The sequence below is a fragment of the Gossypium raimondii genome, chromosome 6 (genome assembly GCF_025698545.1).
Source record: "Gossypium raimondii isolate GPD5lz chromosome 6, ASM2569854v1, whole genome shotgun sequence".
Lineage (NCBI taxonomy): Eukaryota > Viridiplantae > Streptophyta > Magnoliopsida > Malvales > Malvaceae > Gossypium > Gossypium raimondii.
In genome coordinates this window covers 1,350,455-1,373,122 of record NC_068570.1, presented here as the reverse complement: position 1 = coordinate 1,373,122, position 22,668 = coordinate 1,350,455, and the positions used below count along the sequence as shown (strand labels likewise).

General features: G+C 33.0%; 3 protein-coding genes across 9 annotated transcripts; all 3 read right to left on the bottom strand.

Moving 5' to 3' along the window:
- Nucleotides 1-758: 758 nt before the first annotated feature.
- On the bottom strand, nt 759-6,396 carry LOC105772500 (patatin-like protein 2). Its single transcript, XM_012593777.2, has 7 exons — nt 6,145-6,396; nt 5,118-5,299; nt 4,514-4,703; nt 3,643-3,804; nt 2,719-3,018; nt 1,593-1,765; nt 759-1,040 (listed from the first exon to the last, which is right to left on the bottom strand). Exons 1-7 carry the CDS (start codon nt 6,274-6,276, stop codon nt 947-949), a joined length of 1,233 nt encoding a protein of 410 aa, XP_012449231.1. The 5' UTR covers nt 6,277-6,396; the 3' UTR covers nt 759-946.
- A 1,201-nt stretch (nt 6,397-7,597) lies between these two features.
- On the bottom strand, nt 7,598-11,662 carry LOC105772499 (patatin-like protein 2). 6 transcript variants are annotated; one of them, XM_052632329.1, is made up of 7 exons: nt 11,473-11,662; nt 10,448-10,629; nt 9,812-10,001; nt 9,514-9,741; nt 8,988-9,332; nt 7,975-8,147; nt 7,598-7,874 (listed from the first exon to the last, which is right to left on the bottom strand). In XM_052632329.1, exons 1-7 carry the CDS (start codon nt 11,602-11,604, stop codon nt 7,796-7,798), a joined length of 1,329 nt encoding a protein of 442 aa, XP_052488289.1. In that variant the 5' UTR covers nt 11,605-11,662; the 3' UTR covers nt 7,598-7,795. The 6 variants fall into 6 exon arrangements, with proteins under 6 accessions (XP_052488289.1, XP_012449227.1, XP_012449224.1 ...); XM_012593773.2 differs by having other exon boundaries at nt 9,580-9,741; XM_012593770.2 differs by having other exon boundaries at nt 9,448-9,741; nt 11,473-11,661.
- Nucleotides 11,663-14,159: 2,497 nt separating this feature from the next.
- LOC105772498 (uncharacterized) lies at nt 14,160-21,628 on the bottom strand. 2 transcript variants are annotated; one of them, XM_012593768.2, is made up of 16 exons: nt 21,388-21,628; nt 20,440-20,862; nt 20,103-20,328; nt 19,757-19,996; nt 19,524-19,639; nt 19,182-19,280; nt 18,987-19,074; nt 18,631-18,860; nt 18,305-18,489; nt 17,936-18,135; nt 16,950-17,282; nt 16,760-16,861; nt 16,287-16,584; nt 16,015-16,163; nt 15,286-15,570; nt 14,160-14,594 (listed from the first exon to the last, which is right to left on the bottom strand). In XM_012593768.2, exons 2-16 carry the CDS (start codon nt 20,730-20,732, stop codon nt 14,385-14,387), a joined length of 3,054 nt encoding a protein of 1,017 aa, XP_012449222.1. In that variant the 5' UTR covers nt 20,733-20,862; nt 21,388-21,628; the 3' UTR covers nt 14,160-14,384. The 2 variants fall into 2 exon arrangements, with proteins under 2 accessions (XP_012449222.1, XP_052488492.1); XM_052632532.1 differs by having other exon boundaries at nt 20,440-20,833.
- Between the last annotated feature and the right edge of the window lie 1,040 nt (nt 21,629-22,668).

The following is a 22,668-nucleotide window of genomic DNA, read 5'->3' as shown; positions in this document are numbered from 1 at the left end:
TATTAAATATTGAATTTTATTTGTTATAAATTACATAATACATAAAAATAAAATATATATATATATTACAAAGTAGAAAACGCAACGCGCCAAGCTAGGCTCGAACCTTGAATTTCGGAGCACAAACTTGGCTTATATTCTAAATGGGCTTGATTATTTACCCACACCTGTTTTTCAAGTCTCATACTTTTGTCCAAACCCTCTCATATTTCAAGCGAGCCTCGGGCTTGGATGGATATATAAACCATTGAACATGTCTACTCTCTAGTCTTATTAGACACATATTCCATGTGTAGATTGTGTTCGGTTATATTCCAGTTTGATTCTATTTTATAATTGACTGGATGGTTAAAAGTACCATGGAAGTCACTGTACTAGGAATTAGATTGCATTTTACTCTCTGTACTTAAAAAAATGGGCAAATTAGTTCCTGTATGTTAGATTAAAGAGCAAACTGATAATTTCTGTTAAAAATTTCATTAGCTGGCATGGCAGATGGACTAACTAGATAATTACACATGGCGTGTCACATGTACCTCATTCTAGCATACATGAACTAGTTTTTAACAATAGAATTGGATGAAATTTTAAATAGAATGATCAGTTTACTTTTTGATCTAATGTACAATGACTAATTTGCCCATTTTTAAAGTAGAGGAGACAAAATGCAATCTGATTTATAGTACAAAAACTTCCATAGTACTTTTACCTTAATCAGATATGTATTTACAGCTCATTGTAAACTCTAAACAAATAGATGAAATTAAATGGGACATATAGATTAAATTAGCACAATGAAATGTTATTGTTGTTGTTGAAATACATTCAATCCAAAGAAAATCAATAAAGTTCCAATAGCAATGAATTACAAAACATCATCCCATTTGGGATTTTTATTAAATCATGAAATTATTTGTGCTTACAACATATAAATATAGAGAAACCACTAAATTTTAACTTCATATTTATGTGCTTCAGCCTTCCCTTGGGGTGACCTAAGATGCCGGCGGTGTCTCTCTTGGGACAGTAGTTTCGCAAACCTACAATTAGAAACATCAAATTTTTTTCTAATTAAATACATTATGAAATTGGGTGGGAATTGAAAAATATGTTTTTGAAAAATCAAAATAAGAATTTTATTATTGTTTTAATTTATAATATTGTTGAGTATTTTTCTCTGTTTCTCTAAGATAATGGTGTTTGTATATTTATATGATCATATGGGTATTGTTCATTGATATGACATACTAGGTAAGTTTCATACATACAAGACATGTATCCTACTTTAGACCTAACATATGTTTATACGGTCTCATGCATGTGTAACTTTGCAGGAGAGCAAGCTTGATTTGCGAGTTCAGTTTGTGAGCACAATAGAATCTAGCTTAAACCCATTCAGATTTTTGGCTGGAATTATCCTAACAAATATATAGCAAAGTTTTCATTTTGAGGGTCGTGCCCTTGCGCTCCCCTTAATGTCGTGCCCTTGAATGAAATATGGCTTATGCAAAGTTTGTAGTGTTTAATTCCTCTCTCACTCTCTCTCTGTATATATATATATATATATATGCATGCATGTATGTATCTATTACCTTTTAAGGGCTTCTTCATTAGTTTCTTCTTTGAAAGGCTCAAAAATGCCGGTTTCCAAATTAACTCTAGAAACTTTCTTCTTCAATAGTCCCTCACCGATTTTCACCAGTTCATTCAAATTATTCTCTGTCGCTATGTCAACGGATGATACATCCCCAATTAATCCGTCATCCTACATACCATTCAACGATGTTAATAATCAGCAAATCAACACTCAATTACCAGAAAATTGTTGTCAAGGGTACACACAAACTTCAATTAAGAACGCTAGCAAGGGTGGGGTAGAAAAATTAGGGGGTAAATTGAATTATAAATTTTGGGAAAGGAAAAAATGCAATTTTACTATTATATTAACTTACTATTTTACAATTTTAGAAGGAGCAAACTATAATTTTACCATGGGCTCCCCCCTCAAGCAAAAACTTCATAATTTATTTATTTAGAATTATGTATTTATAAAGACACAAAATTATATCTATACTAGATTATAAACTCAAAAAATGTGTAAAAATAAATTAAATTTTGGCTAAAATGTTAAAATTAAAATCTAAAATTTTAATATTTTAGGTTGAAATTCAATATGTGCAACTTTTATTGACTTTATATAAACATATAAATAAATAAATAATTATCCTTGTAATATTATAATTTATTTTGTAAAAATAATAAATTTTAAGTTATTTTCCAATTGAGTTGGTATTTATTGATTTGTAACATCAACGCAATTAAGAGTTTTAAGTATATATAAACTCTGATTTTATACGATTTTTATAAATGATATTTTGATTTGATTTAATTTCCACAAATCGCTAACAACATTATCGAATTAGCATCATTTTAAGTTGATATATTGCGTATATAAAAATTATATTAATCCAATATAAAATATATATATATATATATGCATCCATTTCTTTAAATGTATACCATTGAATCAAAATTAGAGCTTTATATATATATATATATATAAACCACAATTTAAGTTTCACGTGTATAATTGTATCAAATTAAAATTCATGTATTAAATTGTAAATCGGACCAAAGTTCGTGTATAAATTTGATATTTATTTCAAAGAAAAAACTAACAAACATTTTCCTAGTAGGCAAATGCATGCATTGAATTACCTGGATACGAAGGTATTTATCTGAGTGAAGAGCTTCAAATACTACAGAAAGGTGAAGGTCCACCATGTCTCCACTAGCTTGAGTAAATACATCCACCAACGGTGTCGAACCACCGCTGGTTAGCCACCCTAATATACCCCATTTCGCCGACTGTTTAGCATTGTATCTCTTTTCGTCTTTTCTAGAGCCAGTCCCCAATGAAATAACCAGAAATTTCCCATAATCCATGGGTTTCGTTGGAAAAAAATCAGGGTTTCCCTTAATGATCTCCTTGCTCACTTCCCCCATTGCCACTAAAGTCTGAAAAATAAAAGGGGCTAAATCCAAAATATACATTTATACAAACATAAGTATAATTTGTAAAAACACCTCTCCAGTCTCTCTCAATTTCAATATAGAGAAAATTGATCTCTCTTGAAAAAATCGAAGCAGTTTAATTCTTGTCAATTTTAAAAGTGAGCAACTAAAAATAATTAACCGGTGTCAACATTTTCCACCAATTATACATAATTTTGATTGGTATGATAATGAATTTATCCCTTTAGATATTCTATCAATTTGATCATGATTTAACAAATTTAGCTTACAAGATCTATGTAAATGTTGAGGCTAAATTTGTTGAATCTTTTACAATCAAGACCAAATTGACAAAATATGTAAAAATCGAGGACTAAATTTATTATTATACCAATCATATATATGAACAATTGACGGAAAACATTAATGTTGCGATTAATTGTCCTTAATTGCTTACTTTCAAAACTGGCAGGGATTAAATTGCTCCGATTTTTTTGGGAGGGGCCAGAGAGGTATTTTTACCATTTCTTTTAGTAAGGACTAAATTGTAAAATTTCTAAAAGTAAAAGGTCATGACAGCATATTTGACCATGTAATTAAACAGATATCAATTTAGAAAATGCATACTGGGTTATTTGCAGCCACACCACCATCAATGAGGTTATATTCTCTCACGTCCCCATCGTCGGTTTGGATTTTAAAGTAATGGGCAGGGAGATATGTTGGTGCAGCTGAGGTTGCAATGCATATGTCTGAGAGCAAGGCATCCAAAGTAGGTTTTTTCTTCACCTGCATGTTGAAACACAACATAATAAGACAAATCATACATCTATCTATCTATCTATCTATCTATCTCTATATATGTTGTTGAGGGGAGGTTGCCTCCAAGAAATCTTCGAAGTATCTATCTATCTATCTATCTATATATATATATATATATATATATATATATATATATTGTTGAACCTTTTAATAGGTTGGTATTGTCTCAGGTCGAGTTAAGATTTTGTTTCCCAACTCTGTGGAGAGCCTGAATACATGAAGAAGCTGCTTGGGTCACGGGTTTATGAAACAGGAGCATTTCGTTGGGTCAGACCGTGTGTGATGCACAATCACTTACCCGATAAAATAGTGATTGTATTTGCCTATGATAAGGCAAACCCAAACCTATAAGATATAGGTCACTAGAAGGGAGACATGATACCACTTCATCTAGCAACTATCACGCAGAAAGATCTTGCACAGTCAACTTCAAATGTGACCTTGCCAAACGTTGCATAGCAATGCATGCGTGACCTTTACATTTCACAGGGCTATATAAGCCTTTGCCTATGGCTTAGTTAGGGGATTCCTTCTTTCTCTCAACACTAGAAATAAAAGCATTCTCCCCCATCTCTTATAAAAACACTTGTGATTCTTGGCCTCTGGGTGAACTGCCATCAACCACCAAACTCGTATTCTCCTATCAATATATATATGTGTATGTTTATATAAGAACCTGATAGCTTGAAAAAATGGCTGGCTGGAGATGCATGATATCAAATGTTGGGATAACAACGTTAGTTAATGTCTGGTGCAACCTTGTTTCTCCTAGCCTGTCTTTAACAACGTTATGTAAGAACTTGCCATCATATTTTGGTCCCGATAGAGCTTTGATAACTTTTGTTGTTCGAGAAAACAATGGACATCTGGTAATAAAACAAAAAACGTTACTTAATTTTACGTAATAATAACGTACTGTTGAATCATAATTTAGTCGGTAAAAATACTATAGAGATTTATATATTAGAAGTTAGATTATATTTTACGTTTTCTATTAAAAATAGACAAATTAGTCCTCTAAATAGATCAAAGAGTAAGCTGGCTTTTCTGTAAAAAAATTATCTATTTTACTGCTAAAACTAATATATATATATATATATATATATATCTACCTAAGGTACTTTGATTATTTCGTTAATCACGTCAATTTTAACAGTACAAATGAATAAAAAAATTTAACAAAAAAAATTAATTTACTCTTTTCTCTAATGTATAACTAATTTAATAATTTTTGAATAAAACAACAAAATGCAACCTAACTCAAAGATGATGTATTGTACCCTGGTTGAGGAAATATGTTAGGACAATTAGTTAGGTAAAAGTCTTTAATGTCTTTGGCAGCAAATAATGGTCGATTCTTTTCGTTCGGACAAGTTAGCATGGCTGTCACCAAGCCGCCGGTGCTGGTCCCTGCTATCACATCGAAGTAATCTGCTAGTCTTGCATCTTCACCGTCCAGTTCCTATGTAATCACACAAAACGTAAAATCTTTACTTAGTGATAAGCAAAAGGCCACGTATATGTACTTACGTAAATTTATGATAAAAGGACCTTTCGATTACGATCTGAACCTAAAACCTCGGTTCAATTAATAAAATTTGACTTAGTTATTAAAAATTAATAACTTCAACTTCATTAAATTAATTAATAACTTGAACTTGGTTAAATTTAAAATTTCTCCAAACCTAAATGACCAGAACAAGTAATTTTATATAACTTGAATAAGAAACTTGAAGTATTTTTTTTATTACTATTTCTACGTATGAAGTATTGTTGAGGGGCAACTCCTTCAGCCGATCGAAACCTCAATAGTGGTAAGATATTGTCTTTGTATCGAGATTTTGTCTCCCTGCTCGACTGAGAGTCATGTACGATTCACAAAGGGAAGCATCTCGGTTTAGGTTTTGTCTCCATCCAAGGCTCAAGCAGTACCATGTGAGCTATATGCCTTAAGTTGATAGTTCAAGTCTCCCCGCACGCAGGTGACCTACATAATGACGCCTCTCCTCTGAGCCTTACAAGTCGTATCTCCACCAATCAAAGTGCTCTCCCTTTGCGAATCATTAAAACCCGGAAACGAGGACATTTTAAAGACTTCTCTCGAAAAACTCCTCCCCACCCGAAACAAGTATAAAAAAAATTTTAAAAGGGGAGAAGGCCCTAGAGTCCTGACCAACCTCCATAGCTACGTCCCTAAACACGACCCTCCCAATTGATACGTACGAAATATAGTATATATATATACGCATGATTGTGTCATTGTGTGCATGAACATACATATTATAGAAACCAAATGTACGTACGTACCTGAAGTTGAGATTCTAAGAAACCAAGTATGGTTCCAGGGATGATCCCTCTGATTCCACCACCATCAATGCTAAGTATGGTGATTAAATCTCCATATGTAGGAGCTTGTAATTGTTCCTTTACACCCTCCATATCTATATATCTATATCTATCTATATATATAGGATCAAAATGGTATTGTGATAGTAGTTTTGTGCTATAAAGGGGAAGCTTGATAACCCTTAAAAGAGCTTTGATATTGGTCGAGCATATAATGATTTCTACTTGGGTATTTATAGCCACATATTGATCCAATCCATAATAGTACTATGTGTGGGAAAATTGTATCAAATTTGACCAAGCTTTCTACTTATCTTTTAATGGCATATTAATGGTAAGTTTGAAAGAAAATCTAAGACTGCATTAAGTTTGTAGCATTAACCAATTTAAAAATTACGTTTCCTTTAGGAGAATTGTTGGTTAGACCAAGTTTTTAGAGAATTGTAGGTACGAAAATGTTAGGTGATTCATTGAAGATTTATAACCTAACTGCTAAGCACTTTCATAAGTTCACGGGGGGTAGGGAAGGGGCAAATTTAGGAATTTTTTAGGGGTCGGAATTGAATTATAAATTTTTGAGATGTTAAAATGTAATTTTATCATTTATTAATTTATAATTTTATTATTTTTAAAAGGACTAAAATGATTTTATTCTATTTTTAGAGACTAAAATGTAAAATTTACTATTTATAAAAAACTGAAAGGTGAGTTTTCCATTTTGAGAGGACTTCGCCTGTGTCACGGAGTTATGAGCATCCCCTAGATTCGAAATATTCATTCTTTATGTGTGCCAATTTTTTTATATCATATCTAATATTAGAATGTCTAAGTACATTGTGACATATTTTGTGTTATTTTAAATAAAATATATATTTATTGTGTGTAACAAAAAATTTTATCATTTTTTTTCTTTTCGTGACTAGAGGTGTTCATGGACCGAATCGAGTTGGGCTTAGACATGATATTAACACACTCTATGTTTGCTCAAACTTGACTTGAAATATGGACCTAAAATTTTCCTATTTTAGGCCCGCTCAAATTATTTTTTAAGAAAAAATAAAAATTATTTATGTTATTTTTAATTTAATATTTAATATTTTTATATTTTTTAAATTTATTAAAATTTTATATATAGTCATGTCAGCATTTTTTTAATGTTTACATTATAGCAGGATTATATACTACTATGGATCTAATTTTTCTATATTATAATTTACGTAATATATAAAAATAACAAAATATTTTGCATTACAAAGTTTTTTTAGATAAAGTTTAAATTTAGTTGAACTCGAGCCTTAAATGTTCAAGTCCGAACTAGACTCATATTTTAAACGCGTCTAATTTTTTTTATCCAAACCATCCCAAATACGAATAGACCTTAACCTAACCCATAAACATATCTAGTCAGGCGCTCTAAACAAATGATGAAATATTATTATTGTACGCATACAATCCAAAGAAAATGAGTAGAGTTCCAACAGCAAGGAATTACAAGTTATTATCCCATTTTGGGATTTTTATTAAATCACAAAGTTATTTGTACTCTAAGGTACAAATATGTGGTGTTTTATTGGAAGTGCAATTGACTTCCAATATTTATGGGTGAAAACTACTAATTTTGTGTTTCAGCCTTCTCTTGAAGTGGTTTAGGATGTCGTTTCTGTCTCTCTTCGGACAGTAATTTTGCAAACCTACAAACATCAAATTTTCTCTAAATAGGAGATGAAGTAAAACTAAAAAATTATTGGGACCAAAATGTAAATTTATGGGGGGCAAATTCCTATATATTACCTTTTAAGGGCTATTTCGTTAGTCTCTTCAGTGACGGGCTTGAACTTGCCGGTTACCAAGTCAACCCTAGAAACTGGATCCCTCAACAGTTTCTCGCCGACTCTGACCAATTCATCCAAATTTTTCCTCGTGGCTATGTCCACAGATGATACATCCCCCTTTAATTCGTCATCCTACGTACAATTCAATGATGATAACAAGCAGTAGATTAGAACATTGTTACCCAGAACCGTCGTCTCTTTAATGATTTTCGAGCTGGTGCACAATTTCAATTAGGGAATGCTAGCAAGGGTGGGGTAGAAAATTTTTGGGTCCGAAATTAAATTTTAAACTTTAGAACGAAGAAATATAATTTTACGATTATATTAATTAACAATTTTAGAAATATAAAAAGGTAAAAATACTCTCCTAACAATATAATTTACTTTGTAAAAAGAAAGCCATTTAAGTCATTTTCCCATGGTTATTTGAATCGGCCTCAAATATATTGGACCGTGAACCAACTAGGATACTACTTGTCGGAAGAAAGGCCTTAGATATGGATGAGATGGGAACCTGTACGGATTGATTGGACTGGACTTAAAACAGATTGAACCAAATGTTTAATTTTTTTAAAAAATTAATTTTTTTAATGATTTATTAAATTGAATTAGACAGACTGATGAACCGATGGCTTGACCGATTCGAACTAGATAGTTAATATGTAGGTCCAACTGTTAATATTGTTAAATATTTTTGTTAAAGTCAAGTTAATTATAACATCATTTTAAAATTACACAACTATTCAGTGAGTAGTTTTTTATTTCAAAATGTCACAACAACAAATTTAACAAAAAAATTATCAATGTTAACAGTTTGACCTAAATTTTAAAATCTAAAAAGTAGAGAGATTAAATTTCTAGAAATACAAGAACAAGGATTAAATTTCCTAATTTTCAAAAAGTATAGGAATTATAGGCACATTTTAACCAAATTATTTTTCAAATTAAGTGCGAATGCATGCATTAAATTACCTGGATTCGAAGGTATTTATCTGAGTGGTCAAGAGCTTTAAATAAAACAGACAGGTGAAGGTCGACCATGTCTCCACTGGCTTGAGTAAAAACATTCACTAACGGCGTCGAACCACCGCTGGTTAACCACCCTAACATACCCCATTTGGCCGCCTGTTTAGCACTGTATTTCGTTGTGGTTTTTGCCTCAGAGCTAGAGCCAGTCCCCAACGAAATAACCAGAAATTTACTATAGTCTATGGCTTCATTACACGGCTTGGAATTATCGTTTTTGTTTTTTTGGGTACCCAAATCACCGTTTTTGTCAATAATATCCCTGCTCACTTCCCCCATAGCCAGTAAAGTCTGAAAAAAAAAATGCAAATTAAGGACAAAATTGTAAATTTGGTAAAATTACAAGGACATTACTGCATATTTGACTATATAATTGAATAAGTGTTATCATTTTGAGAATGCATACTGGGTTATTTGCAGCCACACCACCATCAATGAGGTTATATTCTCTTTCCTCTTCTTTGATGCATACTGGGTTATTTGCAGCCACACCACCATGAATGAGGTTATTTTCTCTTTCCTCTTTGTCGATGCATACTGGGTTATTTGCAGCCACACCACCATCAATGAGGTTATTTTCTCTTTTTTTCCTTTCGAAGACTATGGTTTTAAAGTAATGAGCAGGGAGGTATGTTGGTGCAGCTGAGGTTGCTATGCATATGTCTGAAAGTAAGGCATTCAAAGTAGGGTTTTTTTTCACCTGCATGTTCAAACACGACATGATAAGACAAACCATACATATATGTATATGTATATGTATATGTGGGAACCTGAAAGCTTGAAAAGATGACTGGCTGGAGAAGCTTGATATCAAATGTTGGGATAACAACATTAGTTAATGTCTCATTCAACCTTCTCCCTTCTAGTTTTTTTTTAATAATGTAATGTAAGAACTTGCCATCATATCTTGGTCCTGATAGAGCTTTGAGAACTTTTGTTGTTTGAGAAAACAATGGAAATCTAGTAATAAAAATAAAAATGTTACTTAATTTTATCTGATAAAATACTGTTAGAATCATTATTTGGGTGGTAAAATTAAGCATCATGGAGTCATTTTACTAGGAGTTAGATTGCATTTTACTCTTCTTACTCGAAAAAATAGGTAAGTTAGTCCTATATATTAGATCAAAGAGCAAACCGGTTTTTCTGTTAAAAAATTCATCCATTCTTACTGTTAAAAACTGATCTTATACATTAGCATAAGGTATACGTGGCGTGCCACGTTTTACTACCTAGCTATTCTGTTTGTCATACCAGTTTTTAACAATACAAATAGATAGAATTTTTAACAGAAAAAATTAATTTACTCTTTGATTTAACATACAAAGACTAATTTACTCTTTTTTAATAGAGTGAACAAAATACAATTTGATTTTTAGTTTTACTGCTAAAAAAGTGTGCTGTACCCTGGTTGAGGGAATATTTTAGGACAATTAGTTAAGTAAAAGTCTTTGATGTCTTTGGCAGCAAATAATGGTCGGTTCTTGTCGTTCGGACAAGTTAGCATGGCTGTCACCAAGCCACCGGTGCTGGTCCCTGCTATCACATCGAAGTAATCTGCTAGTCTTGCATCTTCACCGTCCAGTTTCTATGTAATAACACAAAACATAAAATCTGTACCTAGTGATAAGCAAAATTAGGTCAATGTACTTATGGTAGTCTATGTCAATTTGGTTTGTATATATTAGACCTTTCAACTCTAATTCGTTGTTATTGATTGGATATGATTATAAAAGGTTAATACCTTTATTGGGAGAGAAATTGTCTCTATTTTATAATGGTTTTAAAGTAACGATAAATTCATCAACAGATCAGCATGTTCTTAGTCAGAGTTTTGTCTTCAATTCAATAGAGAATTTGAATGCCTAAGATTGCCGGAAGAAATGACAAATTGATAGAACGGGAGCGTCTCATTGGGACCATGAATGGTGCACGGCTACCTACTAAAGGAAATGTGAGCATAGGGCTTATAGGTAATCTTGAGGAGCACATGATACTACTTTATAATCTAGCTCCTACTCTGTAAACCTGTCACCTCTTCGCAGAGTGGGGAGACAACCCTGACAATAGACAATACCACAACCAGTTGAGAGGTCCATTGACATTTTCTCAACAAACTTGAACGTGCCCAACTCGAATTCAAAATTGACTCAAACCCAAAATGACCAGAACAAATAACCTAAGATAACTTGACAAGTAACTAGAAGCGATCAAAAAATAAAATGATTTGAACTTGAAATAACCTGATCTGAAAATCCTAATGATCAAACTCAAATGACCTGGGTCCTAGTCAACTTCTCTAGCTCCCTAAACTTGACCCATATTAATAAGACTAAAATATAGCACATAGTATATGTATATATATATATATATATATAGACATGCTTGTGTGCATGCATGTATATTATAGTGACCGAGTGCACGTACGTACCTGAAGTTCAGATTCTAAGAAACCAAGTATAATTCCAGGGATGATCCCTCTTATTCCACCACCATCAATGCTATGTACGGTGGTTAAAGTTCTATATATAGGAGCTTGTAATTGTTCCTTTACACCCTCCATATATATATATAATCTAAATGGTGTTTGTGATTGAAAGGGAAGCTTGATAAAACCTTAAAGAGCTTTGATATTGGTCTAGTTTATATTAATTTCTACCACATTGATCCTATCCTTAATGGTACTATATGTGGAAAAATTGCATCAAATTTGACCAAACTTTATACTTTTCTTTTAATGGTACGTCAATGGACCACTTGAAAAAATAAAATATAAGTGTATTAAGTTTGTAGCATTAATCGAAGGGTTTTGTTTTGGTTTTACTTTTCTTTTTGGAGAACTGTTGGTTAGACCAAGTTCCCAGAGAATGGTAGATACGAAATTTAAGAGTTAGGTGGTCCATTGAAGATCTATAACCTAACTTCTAAGCACTTAGTTCCCAAGTACACCATATCTATCAAGACTCTACATTGTAATCGATCCTACATTCACTCGATTCCTGTCTAGAATAGCATGAATTTGACACTTAAATTATACATATCTTTTCACTTTGGTATGTAAATTTTTCTATCCTATTTTGGTACTTACATGATCATTTTCGTCCCATTTTACCTGAAAAATTATCGACTCCAATAAAAATGTGACACGTTTCACGTTCTAATTGACAACTTTTATTTTCTTGGGTCAATTGAGATGAAAATAATAATTCAAGTACCAAAGTGGACAAAAAAGCTTAGAAACCAAAATGAAAAAACAGATATAGTTCATGTATTGATATGGCCCTTAAAGTAGTTTTTTTTTAAAATTTGGTAATTAAACTTTTATTGTCCTACTTTTGTATTCGAATTATCCTTTTCTTCTTAGTTTACCCAAAAAAAAAAATACCGACATCCAATTAGAATGTGATGTCACGTTCTAATTGACAACTTGTATTTTTTTTGGGTAAATTGAGACGAAAGTAATAATTCGAGTACTAAAGTGAGACAAAAATAGTTTAGATACCAAAATGAAAAAAACGGCTATAGTTCAAAAGTGAAATCATGAATTAAACTTAAAAAAAAAACGTTTAAATGCATTCAAACTCATAATTTTTAAGTGGCTCCAGAAGAAGTGTGATTTGGTAATGGGGGGTAATTAATGACTGGTATTATGAAACATTCTCTACTTTCTAACATTCAATTATATGTTCTTGCAATCCAATTTTGTAAGATCTATTAGATCTAAATATTATGTAAATCAATTCCTTCAAATCATAAATAATTATTTTAAGATCTTTAGAATAATATGACTTTCATAAGCTTAAGAACGCGATAAATTGATTTCTCCCTCTTGATCTTTTTCCTTAATTATACAAACCCTAAGTGATGGAGGTTATAATCTTTAATGCATTTTTGCATGTGTAACCCTAATAGATAGAGGGAGGATCAATTTATAATGATCAACTTTTAATTCAGTACGTCTATCAAGTAACCAAATCATGAATGAACAGAATTTAATTTCTATTCAAAGTAAAACTCTTATTTCCTTTAAATTAAGCGACATTATTTTAGAATTTATTATATCACATAATTAGGATACAATATCTTGCCAATTTTTCCCTTTCCAGTTGAGCAGACAATTTGTATGTCCAAGTGGTGTGTAAAGCAGCTTTAGTGGACTGGGTTCATGCTCTTTCTATTGGATTATTTGGGGTTTGATTTGATTATTCAATGGCAAGGTTCCCTCTTTTAGAGGTACAATGAAGAAGAGATGATTGGTGGTTGTGGGTGTTACAATGTCAACATTTTGGCTTATGAGAAATGAAATAGTGTTTCATACCTATGATGCTGACGACAGATGTGAGGTACTCAAGAAGGAGAAACAATGGACCTCACGTAATAATTACAACTAAGGATAGGATGGATAATGTTTAGGAACCGGATTGATTTAAATAATTTGTTTGATTTAAAATGAATAAATTATTTAAAAAATTAAAGTTATAAACTTTTATTAAATAGTTATAATAAAATTTAATTTAACCGTTGATCCAATCTATCTATATTGATTTACAGCTCTTTTTAAACTGATATTTCGATCGATTTTCGATTCAACTAATTCGACCAATCAGTCTGGTCAAACTTTTAGAATCGTCTTGATTAAAGTTATCCATGAGTCAAGTAATCATTACGAACTTTGATCACTCTAAGTGTTAATCATTTTGAGTTATTTGTTTGAATCATTTTGAATTCATGTTGTTCAAAAAGGAGAAAAACAGAAAGTTTACTTATGAATTATAGATTATATTTAAAAATTTTAAAAATAATATTTATTTATTAGAAGTCTATTAAAACCTACTATAACTGATCTTAAAACTGACTAAACCGGATCAACTGAATACAACCAGTTAAGTCAGTTTTAACTAAAGGCGAATTTAAGAGGCAGGCAAGGGACTTAGCCCCCCACCCCGAAAAATATTCAATTTAGCCGTTTCTTGAATAATGGAATTTTAAATTAATATATAGTAAAATTACACTTTAATCCTTTCTATTTAATCCCATTAAAAATGATGAAATCATAAAATAATAAAAGATAAAATTATATCTTGATCTCAAAATTTTATAATTTAATTCCAGCCCAACTAAAAAAATTTCAAGAATCTCTATATACTCAGAAGAATCTTTAACCCGATTCTTACATTCAAATATGGGTCTGACACGAATATAAACACAGGTAATTCAAATAAAAAAATCGGAACAACGTAAATAAACCGTGACATGTCAATGATGATAGCCATTTAAACACCACCACTAACAACCCCTAATGCAATGAAACGACAATCTAAGTGATGTTAAAAGCACCAAGAATCAACTATTAATTGACCCATTACTTGATGCAAAATCCTGATTATCTGTTTGTTTAATAATAAATCGGTCAACAATCCTCACAGTATTCAGTGGATCTTGATGACTTACAGATGCACTCCACTTGCTAGGATGTTTTATCCGGTGGCTCCACTGCTGCGGCTGTTTCGCCTCTCCGTCCCAATCGGGATCTAGCTTCCATTCCCTTGGAACCTGCACGTCAAATGGATGAGTGTCCAAATGTATATATTCCAAGTGTGTGATCAATCAGTTCAACTTACAAACGAACTTAACCGACCTTTCAGAAATAAAAACCGATGGCCGAACTGACTTTAAAGAAAAACCGCAATAACAAAACTGACTTAACTCAATAGGTTCGATCTATTGACCGCCTTAACAGAAAAATAAGGAATATTAATGGATTTTGTTATTTTATATTTGGATTTGGGGAATATTATAATGGATCTAGGCTATGTTAGTGCAACTTAAGTGTGAGTATTGGATATGAGTATATATCCGGCACAGATATGATTAAGTTTTTCTAAGTTTTTTCCATGTATTTGAAAGATCCTTGTAAATCATATCTTCATATCCATGTATCAGACACGAGTACTTCAAGAAAACAAAAGAGTCCGAGCCACATAGGATTTGTGTTTGGGCAATATAAAGTCAGTTAACAAATACCCTAAACTAATCCAGAAACCGAAACCAAATTAACCAAATTGCCTGGATTCGGTCAGCTAACTTGGTTTTAACCAAATTCCATTTGAACTGCTAAAATCGTTGAGAGAAAACAGATAGTTGTGTTCTTAACATGCAGCTAAAGGAAAACGGCAATTTCAAATGTCGACGAGAAACCTAAAGAAAAAAGATAGTAACAAGTGAATAAATATTGGCTTCTTACCTTATCGATTGCAAGAGTGAAAACCTCGAGATCACCATCACAGTTAATGTGGAATCGTGTAAATGACTTGTAATTAGCAATTCTAAGAGAGGAGAATGCTTCATCAAAGTGTATATGAAGCCAGTTAATGCAAATATACAAGTAGCTTCCAAACACCAATGAAACCACGGGGGTTGAGAAAACCCAGAAGTAAAGGAAGACAGAAGCATAATATATAATAGCACCTCCTCGGGAAAGTGACTGTATTCCGTACTTGCAAATATTGCTCCGAGTGACAGCAATAACCTGGCAGGCAAATTCTTTCCATCAATATTGACAAGTGAAAAGTTGGTAAAAGTACCATGGAGGCCCCATGCTATTAGTCAAATTGCATTTTACCCCTTTACATGAATCTTTGTAAGTTTGATTAAAGAGCAAATTGGTCATTTCTATTAAAAATTTCATCCATTTCTATCAATAAAAACTGGTTTGGTTGACAAAATAACCAAAACAGCCGCATGTACCTTATTTTGACATACAAGTACCGGTTTTTAACCATAGAAATGGATGGATTTTTTAACAAAAGAATCAGTTTGCTCTTTCATCTAAACGTACAGGGACTAATTTGCCCATTTTTGCCCATTTTTTGAGTAGAGGGGGCAAAATGCAATCTAACTCTTAATACAAGGGCCTCATGGTACTTTTATCGTGAAAGTTATCACATTTCCCAAACAAGGAGAGGTTTCTTACCTCAGGAACATCAAATGCAGACATAAGATATTTGATACATGCTGGATAAAGGCCAAATGTCCATTGCTCTATACGCGCTCGAAGACCAGTAGGATCTGGAAAATGTTCAGTTTCCACCGATTGGTACCATTGGTACAAAGAGTGGTAACCTGAACACAGTAACCAATCGTCATTAACTTCAATTAAAAAGTCAGCATGAATACAGTCATCACGAAACTATCACGTATTAACAATCCTACGATAGCAGAACAGGTGATTAGAATGTAACTCACCAGAAGTAGCTAGCAGTTTATGCCGGATACATGTCTCCAGACCTAGTTCCAAGAGCAGCATGAGAATAACGGCTGAAGCTAGATGTGCAGAAACATGAAGAATTCCAATTATTGCACGTTTCTTGAGAGCCAACTTGGAAGGAACAAATGTGAATGCCAACATCAACAATAGCACCACACCAGCCAACGATACAAAAGAATGTTCCAGCATGTATACAAAAGAATTCCACACCGTGCCAAAGAAACTCCTAAGATGACCAGAAAATGAATCATCTTGCAATATGTGATCGAGCTGACACTAGAAAAAGAGGGAAACAGATTAGTCGGTAGAACATTACAATATTACATGAAACATTCTAAGAGAGAGAAGGGGATCACAGCCAATAATCAGGTCATTTTAGGTTCAATGAGAGTTAAAGTTAGAAAAACCGAGTCAAACAAAACGAACTTCAAAGGATTTAAAAGAAATATACCTGTGGAAATATAGAAAAAACCAATATGAAGTATATAATACCACCAATGAAATCAAACTGCCAGTTCATCTTACGGAACTTCAAGATATTTCCCAATGCAATCTGCATCAAGTTACAGTCCCAATTTGAGTGAGAACTTAGGGAACAAGACAAATGGATTCAAAGAAATAGAAAAGAAATGGAAAAGTACCCTGCTTGAATCATCAAAAGAAGGATAAGCAGCTTTGCACTCGTATGTTTTCCCATAAAATTGGCTAAAATTACTAAACACGTGAGTGGGGTGTAAAAATGCACCTCCGCACCCATTTACAAGAAGATGCTGCACATGAACTGGACCTTCTGAAGGAACACATGAATGACGCATATAATGATGCAGGTCACCAGCAATTCGAAGTTTACACCTTCCTTTTAAGTAATCACATATCAGGTGTGAGACATTCTCGCCCGAAACATTATTCCAGTACCAATCAAGAAGCCAGTGTGGTTCATGGGTCATAATGATCACAGAATCATTTTCACCAACCTGAAAGGAAAATGTAGGGTTCAACCAGCATAACGCATGAATCGCAGTATGCCTTATGCCTTAGGCATCAAAATCAAAATGCATCATACAGGACTCGGAAAGAAAACTAGAGTTATAGCAATGTGAAATCTTTGGAATGCATTAATGCATGACATTACTATGAAACCATAAAAGATAGATGAGTCTTCCATTAGGTTAAAATACACTCCCTCCTTCACTTAGGTGTACTTTAAGTAAAAGTACCATGGAAGCCCTTTTACTAGGAGTTGATTGCATTTTACTCCCTTTACTAAAAAAATGGGCAAATTAGACCTTATACATTAAATCAAAGAGCAAACTGATCTTTCTGTTAATAAGTCTTGACAATTTTTGTCGTTAAAAAATGATTCTTATACGTCAACATAAGGTACACGTGGCACTGTGATTATTCTATCAACCACGCCAGTTTTTAATAGTAAAGATGGATGAAATATTTAACTGAAAGGACCAATTTGCTCCTTGATCTAATGTAAAGGGACTAATTTGCCCAGTTTTTGAGTAGAGGGGGCAAAATGCAATCTAACTTCTACTACAAGGGCTTCCATAGTACTTCTACAGTGTATTTTCTCATAGCAAACATAACAGAAAGGGATAGATCTTAGAAGTAACGATACCTTGGTCTTTACTAATTCAGAAAAGAACTGGAACTGGTATACATCAATGTCGGCATGGAGTGATAAATCGAGACCAAATACCCACCATCTTTTTGGGAGCTGCAAAGCAAAGTAACTCTTCTTTTGTGGCATAAACCAGCCACCCAACCAGCTCTTGTGGCATATATACCTCATAAAAGTATTAAGTCCATCGAACCAATCTGTAAAGTCAGAAGTATAATTCCATTGCACTAAGTTGAATCTTTAGATAGCAATAATAATAGTGAACTTTTTTATTAACAAATACATGAAAACAAATTCTTTGAATTTTTCTTACATGAGAAAAATAGATCACTGAAGATAAATTTTGTGTTAAAAAGTACGACCTACCATGATTTCCAGGAATGATAAAACACTGGGGTCCATTGTATTCCTTGAGTTCAGAAACCCCTTCAGGTAATTCGGGCTTGTTTACAGCAATGTGATCAGGTTTGTACCAAGGTGGAGGCTGGAGAGCATATTGAAAAGGACAAAAGAGGCGCCTTTCATACGTAAACCTTGATGGATTAGGATACCTACAGGCAACCAGGTTATGAGCGATAACTAGTATTATGAGAGTACTTTATGACCAAATCATCAACCAAAAATTCAAACAGCTATGTTAAAGGTTCTAGCTTCACGAATAATAAACAATCAATATGAAAGTACTAACTTACGCAAGATCTCCTCCAATAAGTAGCAGGTCCCCGCGTGGCAGCGTAAGTAGAGAATCATCTTTAGTAAGCAGTATGGAAGGTTGAGCAAGTAGCCGAGCCACAGCATATGACGAGTTTCCACCATCACCGGTATCAGCCATGAAATCAAACCATAGATCCTCCCTTTCACTCAAATGATCATAAAAAAGATCATACTGTTGAGCTCCTTCATGGACCCTGCTCATTGAGGCCTGACAAAAGGCATAAAGGGGGATAGAAAGTCATTTGTTGATGGAATATTTATCAGGAGATTTATCCTTACAAAACAAAAAAGGAAAATATATAAATGCATAAATTATCAAATTTTAAAACTCCACCTGCATCATGCGCATGTCAAACCGGCCAACAAACACAGTTACTGATACTAAGAGGTCAAAAACAGTCTTGAACAAGTCAGCTGATGTTCTGCAAAGTTTGTGATAAGCATACTAAAGTTAAAAAGATTGAAACCTTTTCACTCCTACCACATGGTGAAGCAAAAGGTAAAAGACAAAGAAATATTAAATATTTACCCTGAATACCAAGGAACCATATCTAAGAAATCTGGTTTCATCTGATTCTTTTTCAGCTTCTCATATTCTTCAACAGACAAAGGGTGAGTAAGAGCCCACCTGAATTTGATGTAGAACAACAAAAATTTAAGATAAAGAGTAAAGATCAAGGCATGTAGAAACAAAGTGTACCTCAATGTTCACTGTCCAGTGCCACTGCTATGAAAATGAACCTCAATGCAAGAATACCTAGTAATCTAAACAGTGGATCTCATGCAAGATATATTACAATTTCATTCAAGAACATGCAACAAATACAAATGGTTCACACATTTTGGAACAAGCTAATATACTGCTACCCACCCTGTTGACCTTTCCACTACATAATTGGCAATGTAAAGGCCAATAAATGTAGCCCACAGTGAGTATATAGGAGAAATTTCATCTGAAGGACCGGAACATGAACCACTGCAAGCTATCTGCAAATAAAATATCAAGAGAAAAATATGTAAGGATTAAAAACAACAAAACACACCATAAGAATACCCATAGAGTGATACAGACAATATAAATCTTGTATTCAGTAAGAGCCATACCTCACCATAAATAACCCACTTCGATAAAAGTGGATAATCACTTGCAGAGCCAACTGGAGCAAACCAAGATGAGCAGACTTGGTCTTTCAACTCGTTCATACGAAGAAAATTTGCAAGCCATGTGTTTCTCTCACCTTTTTCCCAAAACCAAATAGAATTTTTTCTTACAGAAGGTTTCTGCTTTAACATTGCACGGTTGCCGCAATGACTATAAAATACACAGCAGGCTATACTAATAACCTACAAAGGGCAAGAGAAGAAAATACCTATAAGCAACAGCATCACACGAAAGGTAAAATCTGCTGTCTAAAGAAAAAAAACCATCATTTGCATCTTCAACACTTACAGCGCAATTCTGGACAACAGTCAAAATTTCTGGCCTCCTTCCAGCCACACGAGAAATAAGACCAAGATACCACAGACCAAAGAATATAATGTGGAAGACAAGGAGAAAGAGAATAGAAGAGAGATATATTGACAAAAACAAAGACAAATTCATCCTCATGTCCACTCCCATTGACTGAAAACTCGGAAGATGATACACGGCTGCAACTAAAATCCACGCTATGTACCTGTGAATTTAAGTTATATGAAGCCACAAATAAGCCATGGCTGCTCATTATCATCCAACTGAATATCAATTTGCAACATGATTAATGAAGGCATCAGATTAGAACACTCACCATCGACTGAAATTTGAATAACTTGGCTTGATAGTCTTCCCAATAAACGGAGACGAAAAGAAATAAAAGAATCCAAGTAAACAGCCATACATAGACCACCATTTGATATTATTATCCAACTTTTCTATCAAAGTATGCATGTTATCTGATGAGATAAAGAACAAACAACCCACAACTACTGCAATTATTGCATGACGTGAATGTTCATGCGGATAACGGTATTTATGCGTTAAAATCGTCCGAACCCTCTCCATTCTGGGTAACAATCCAGCTGAACGCTTATCAGAACCCATTTCTCAAGAACTATTTAGCTTAATTCAATGTCTCACAAATTGCACCCACATTTCCCCCACAAAGGAAGTTGAAAACCATGGACATGACCTGCTCCAGATTCCTGATAACAATACTGTATAAAGCCTTAAACTGGAAGGAAAAAAAAACATAAAATTTAGAGAATTTCTAAATTAGAATATGTAACAAAAACAGAAAAGACTACTAGATTTTAATAAGAAATTTTTAGTTTCCAAAGTAATAAACAATCTAACGATCCAACAAAATCAAATGAACCATTTCCATCAAGCTAAAATGTTCTATAAAAAGAAAAAAGGGGCTAACTAAACCAACACGCAAAAACCACATTGATTATAAAGTTAAAACTGTAATCTTCTACTTCAAAATCATTAATTAACGTAAACCCAAAATTAAAATTCTAGTTGCCTAACTATTTCCTACGTTCCTCTGCGATCAAAAATGCCACTAGGGTTTTTCGTTTTCGCTTCAAATTATATTAAAAATATTAATAATAATAATTCATTATTACAAAGCATTTAAATCATTCGATAACAATCAGAAACAAAAAAACAAAAAAAAAAACCAGAAAACAATCAAAGGGTCTTTGATCATTTGAAAATTTTAAAATAAAAAGTTCAATAGAGATAGGGAGGGTACCTGAAGAGAAAAAAGAAAGGATGCATGTAGAAGCAGTTGATAATGGCAATGGCATATTCTCTTTCACATCTCCAATTAGTTGGAGAGTTTTTAATTATTGTTATTAAAGAGGGAGTGATGTTGAAAATGAATTTCTTAAGTTCAGGATTTGTGAGGATTGTATTGAAAACCGTTTGATTTGGGGGCAGATTGCTTGAAGGTTAAAGAGAGTTGAGAATCCGACAAGTGGAAGACGAGCTACTGGTGCGAAATGTTTTTAGAACTCAACCCCTCTTCCAACTAGACCTGTCCATGGCGGCCCGGCCCGACGGCCCGCCCGAAATATCGGAGGTTTCGGGTAAAAATATAGGCCCAAAATATGAGCTCGGGCTCAACTTTTTTGGCTTGAGCCCGGCTCAGCCCGACCCGAATATAATAAATATTTTTATTTTTATTTTTATTTTTTATTTTTAACATACTTTAAAAATATTTTTTTTATTTTTTTATTTTTAAAATATTTTTTTGTGTTTATTAAAAATCGGGCCGGGCCGGGCCGGGCTTATTATTTTTTCCCGGGCCTGGCCTGGGCAAAGTTTTAGGCCCATATTTCGGGTCGGACCGAAATTTTTTCCAGGCCCGGCTGGACAGGTCTACTTCCAACCGGTAATATCATTCGTCCTATACATTCAATCACTTCATTTCAATTTTCGATTTAATTGATTTAATGTCATTCTCCTAAAAAATACTTAGGTTAATTTTTGATTTCACCAATCGATTTAATCCAATTTAAACAATATTCCTGTGGTGTATGTTGGTATTAAATTAGACTTTTTATTATATTTATAATTAATTTAATTATTTCTTATGTAAAAATAAATATTTTATATTAAAATTAAACTATTTTCACATAATTTTAGTAACAATATATTGACCAAATATGATAAATTATAGATATAAATCTCAAAATATTACTTGAACTTTAATTTAATATGCACGTGTATACATGAAACTCTAATTGTGGTTGAAATATATACTTGAAACTTTGATTTTAATTTAATTATACGCATTTAAAAAATAAATACAAATTGTTTATGTATGCAATATATAAACATAAAACGATGTTTTATCAATAATTGTGTTAATAATTTACAAGAATTGAATTAAATCAAAATTTTATATATAGTCGATTGAGTCTTAAGCTTGATCGGCATGTACATTATTGCAAAGGCAAGAGGACGTGAGTTCAGGTACGCTAAAGTGTATTACTCTTCTATTTATGGGCTGAAGAGGGATTATGAGTTA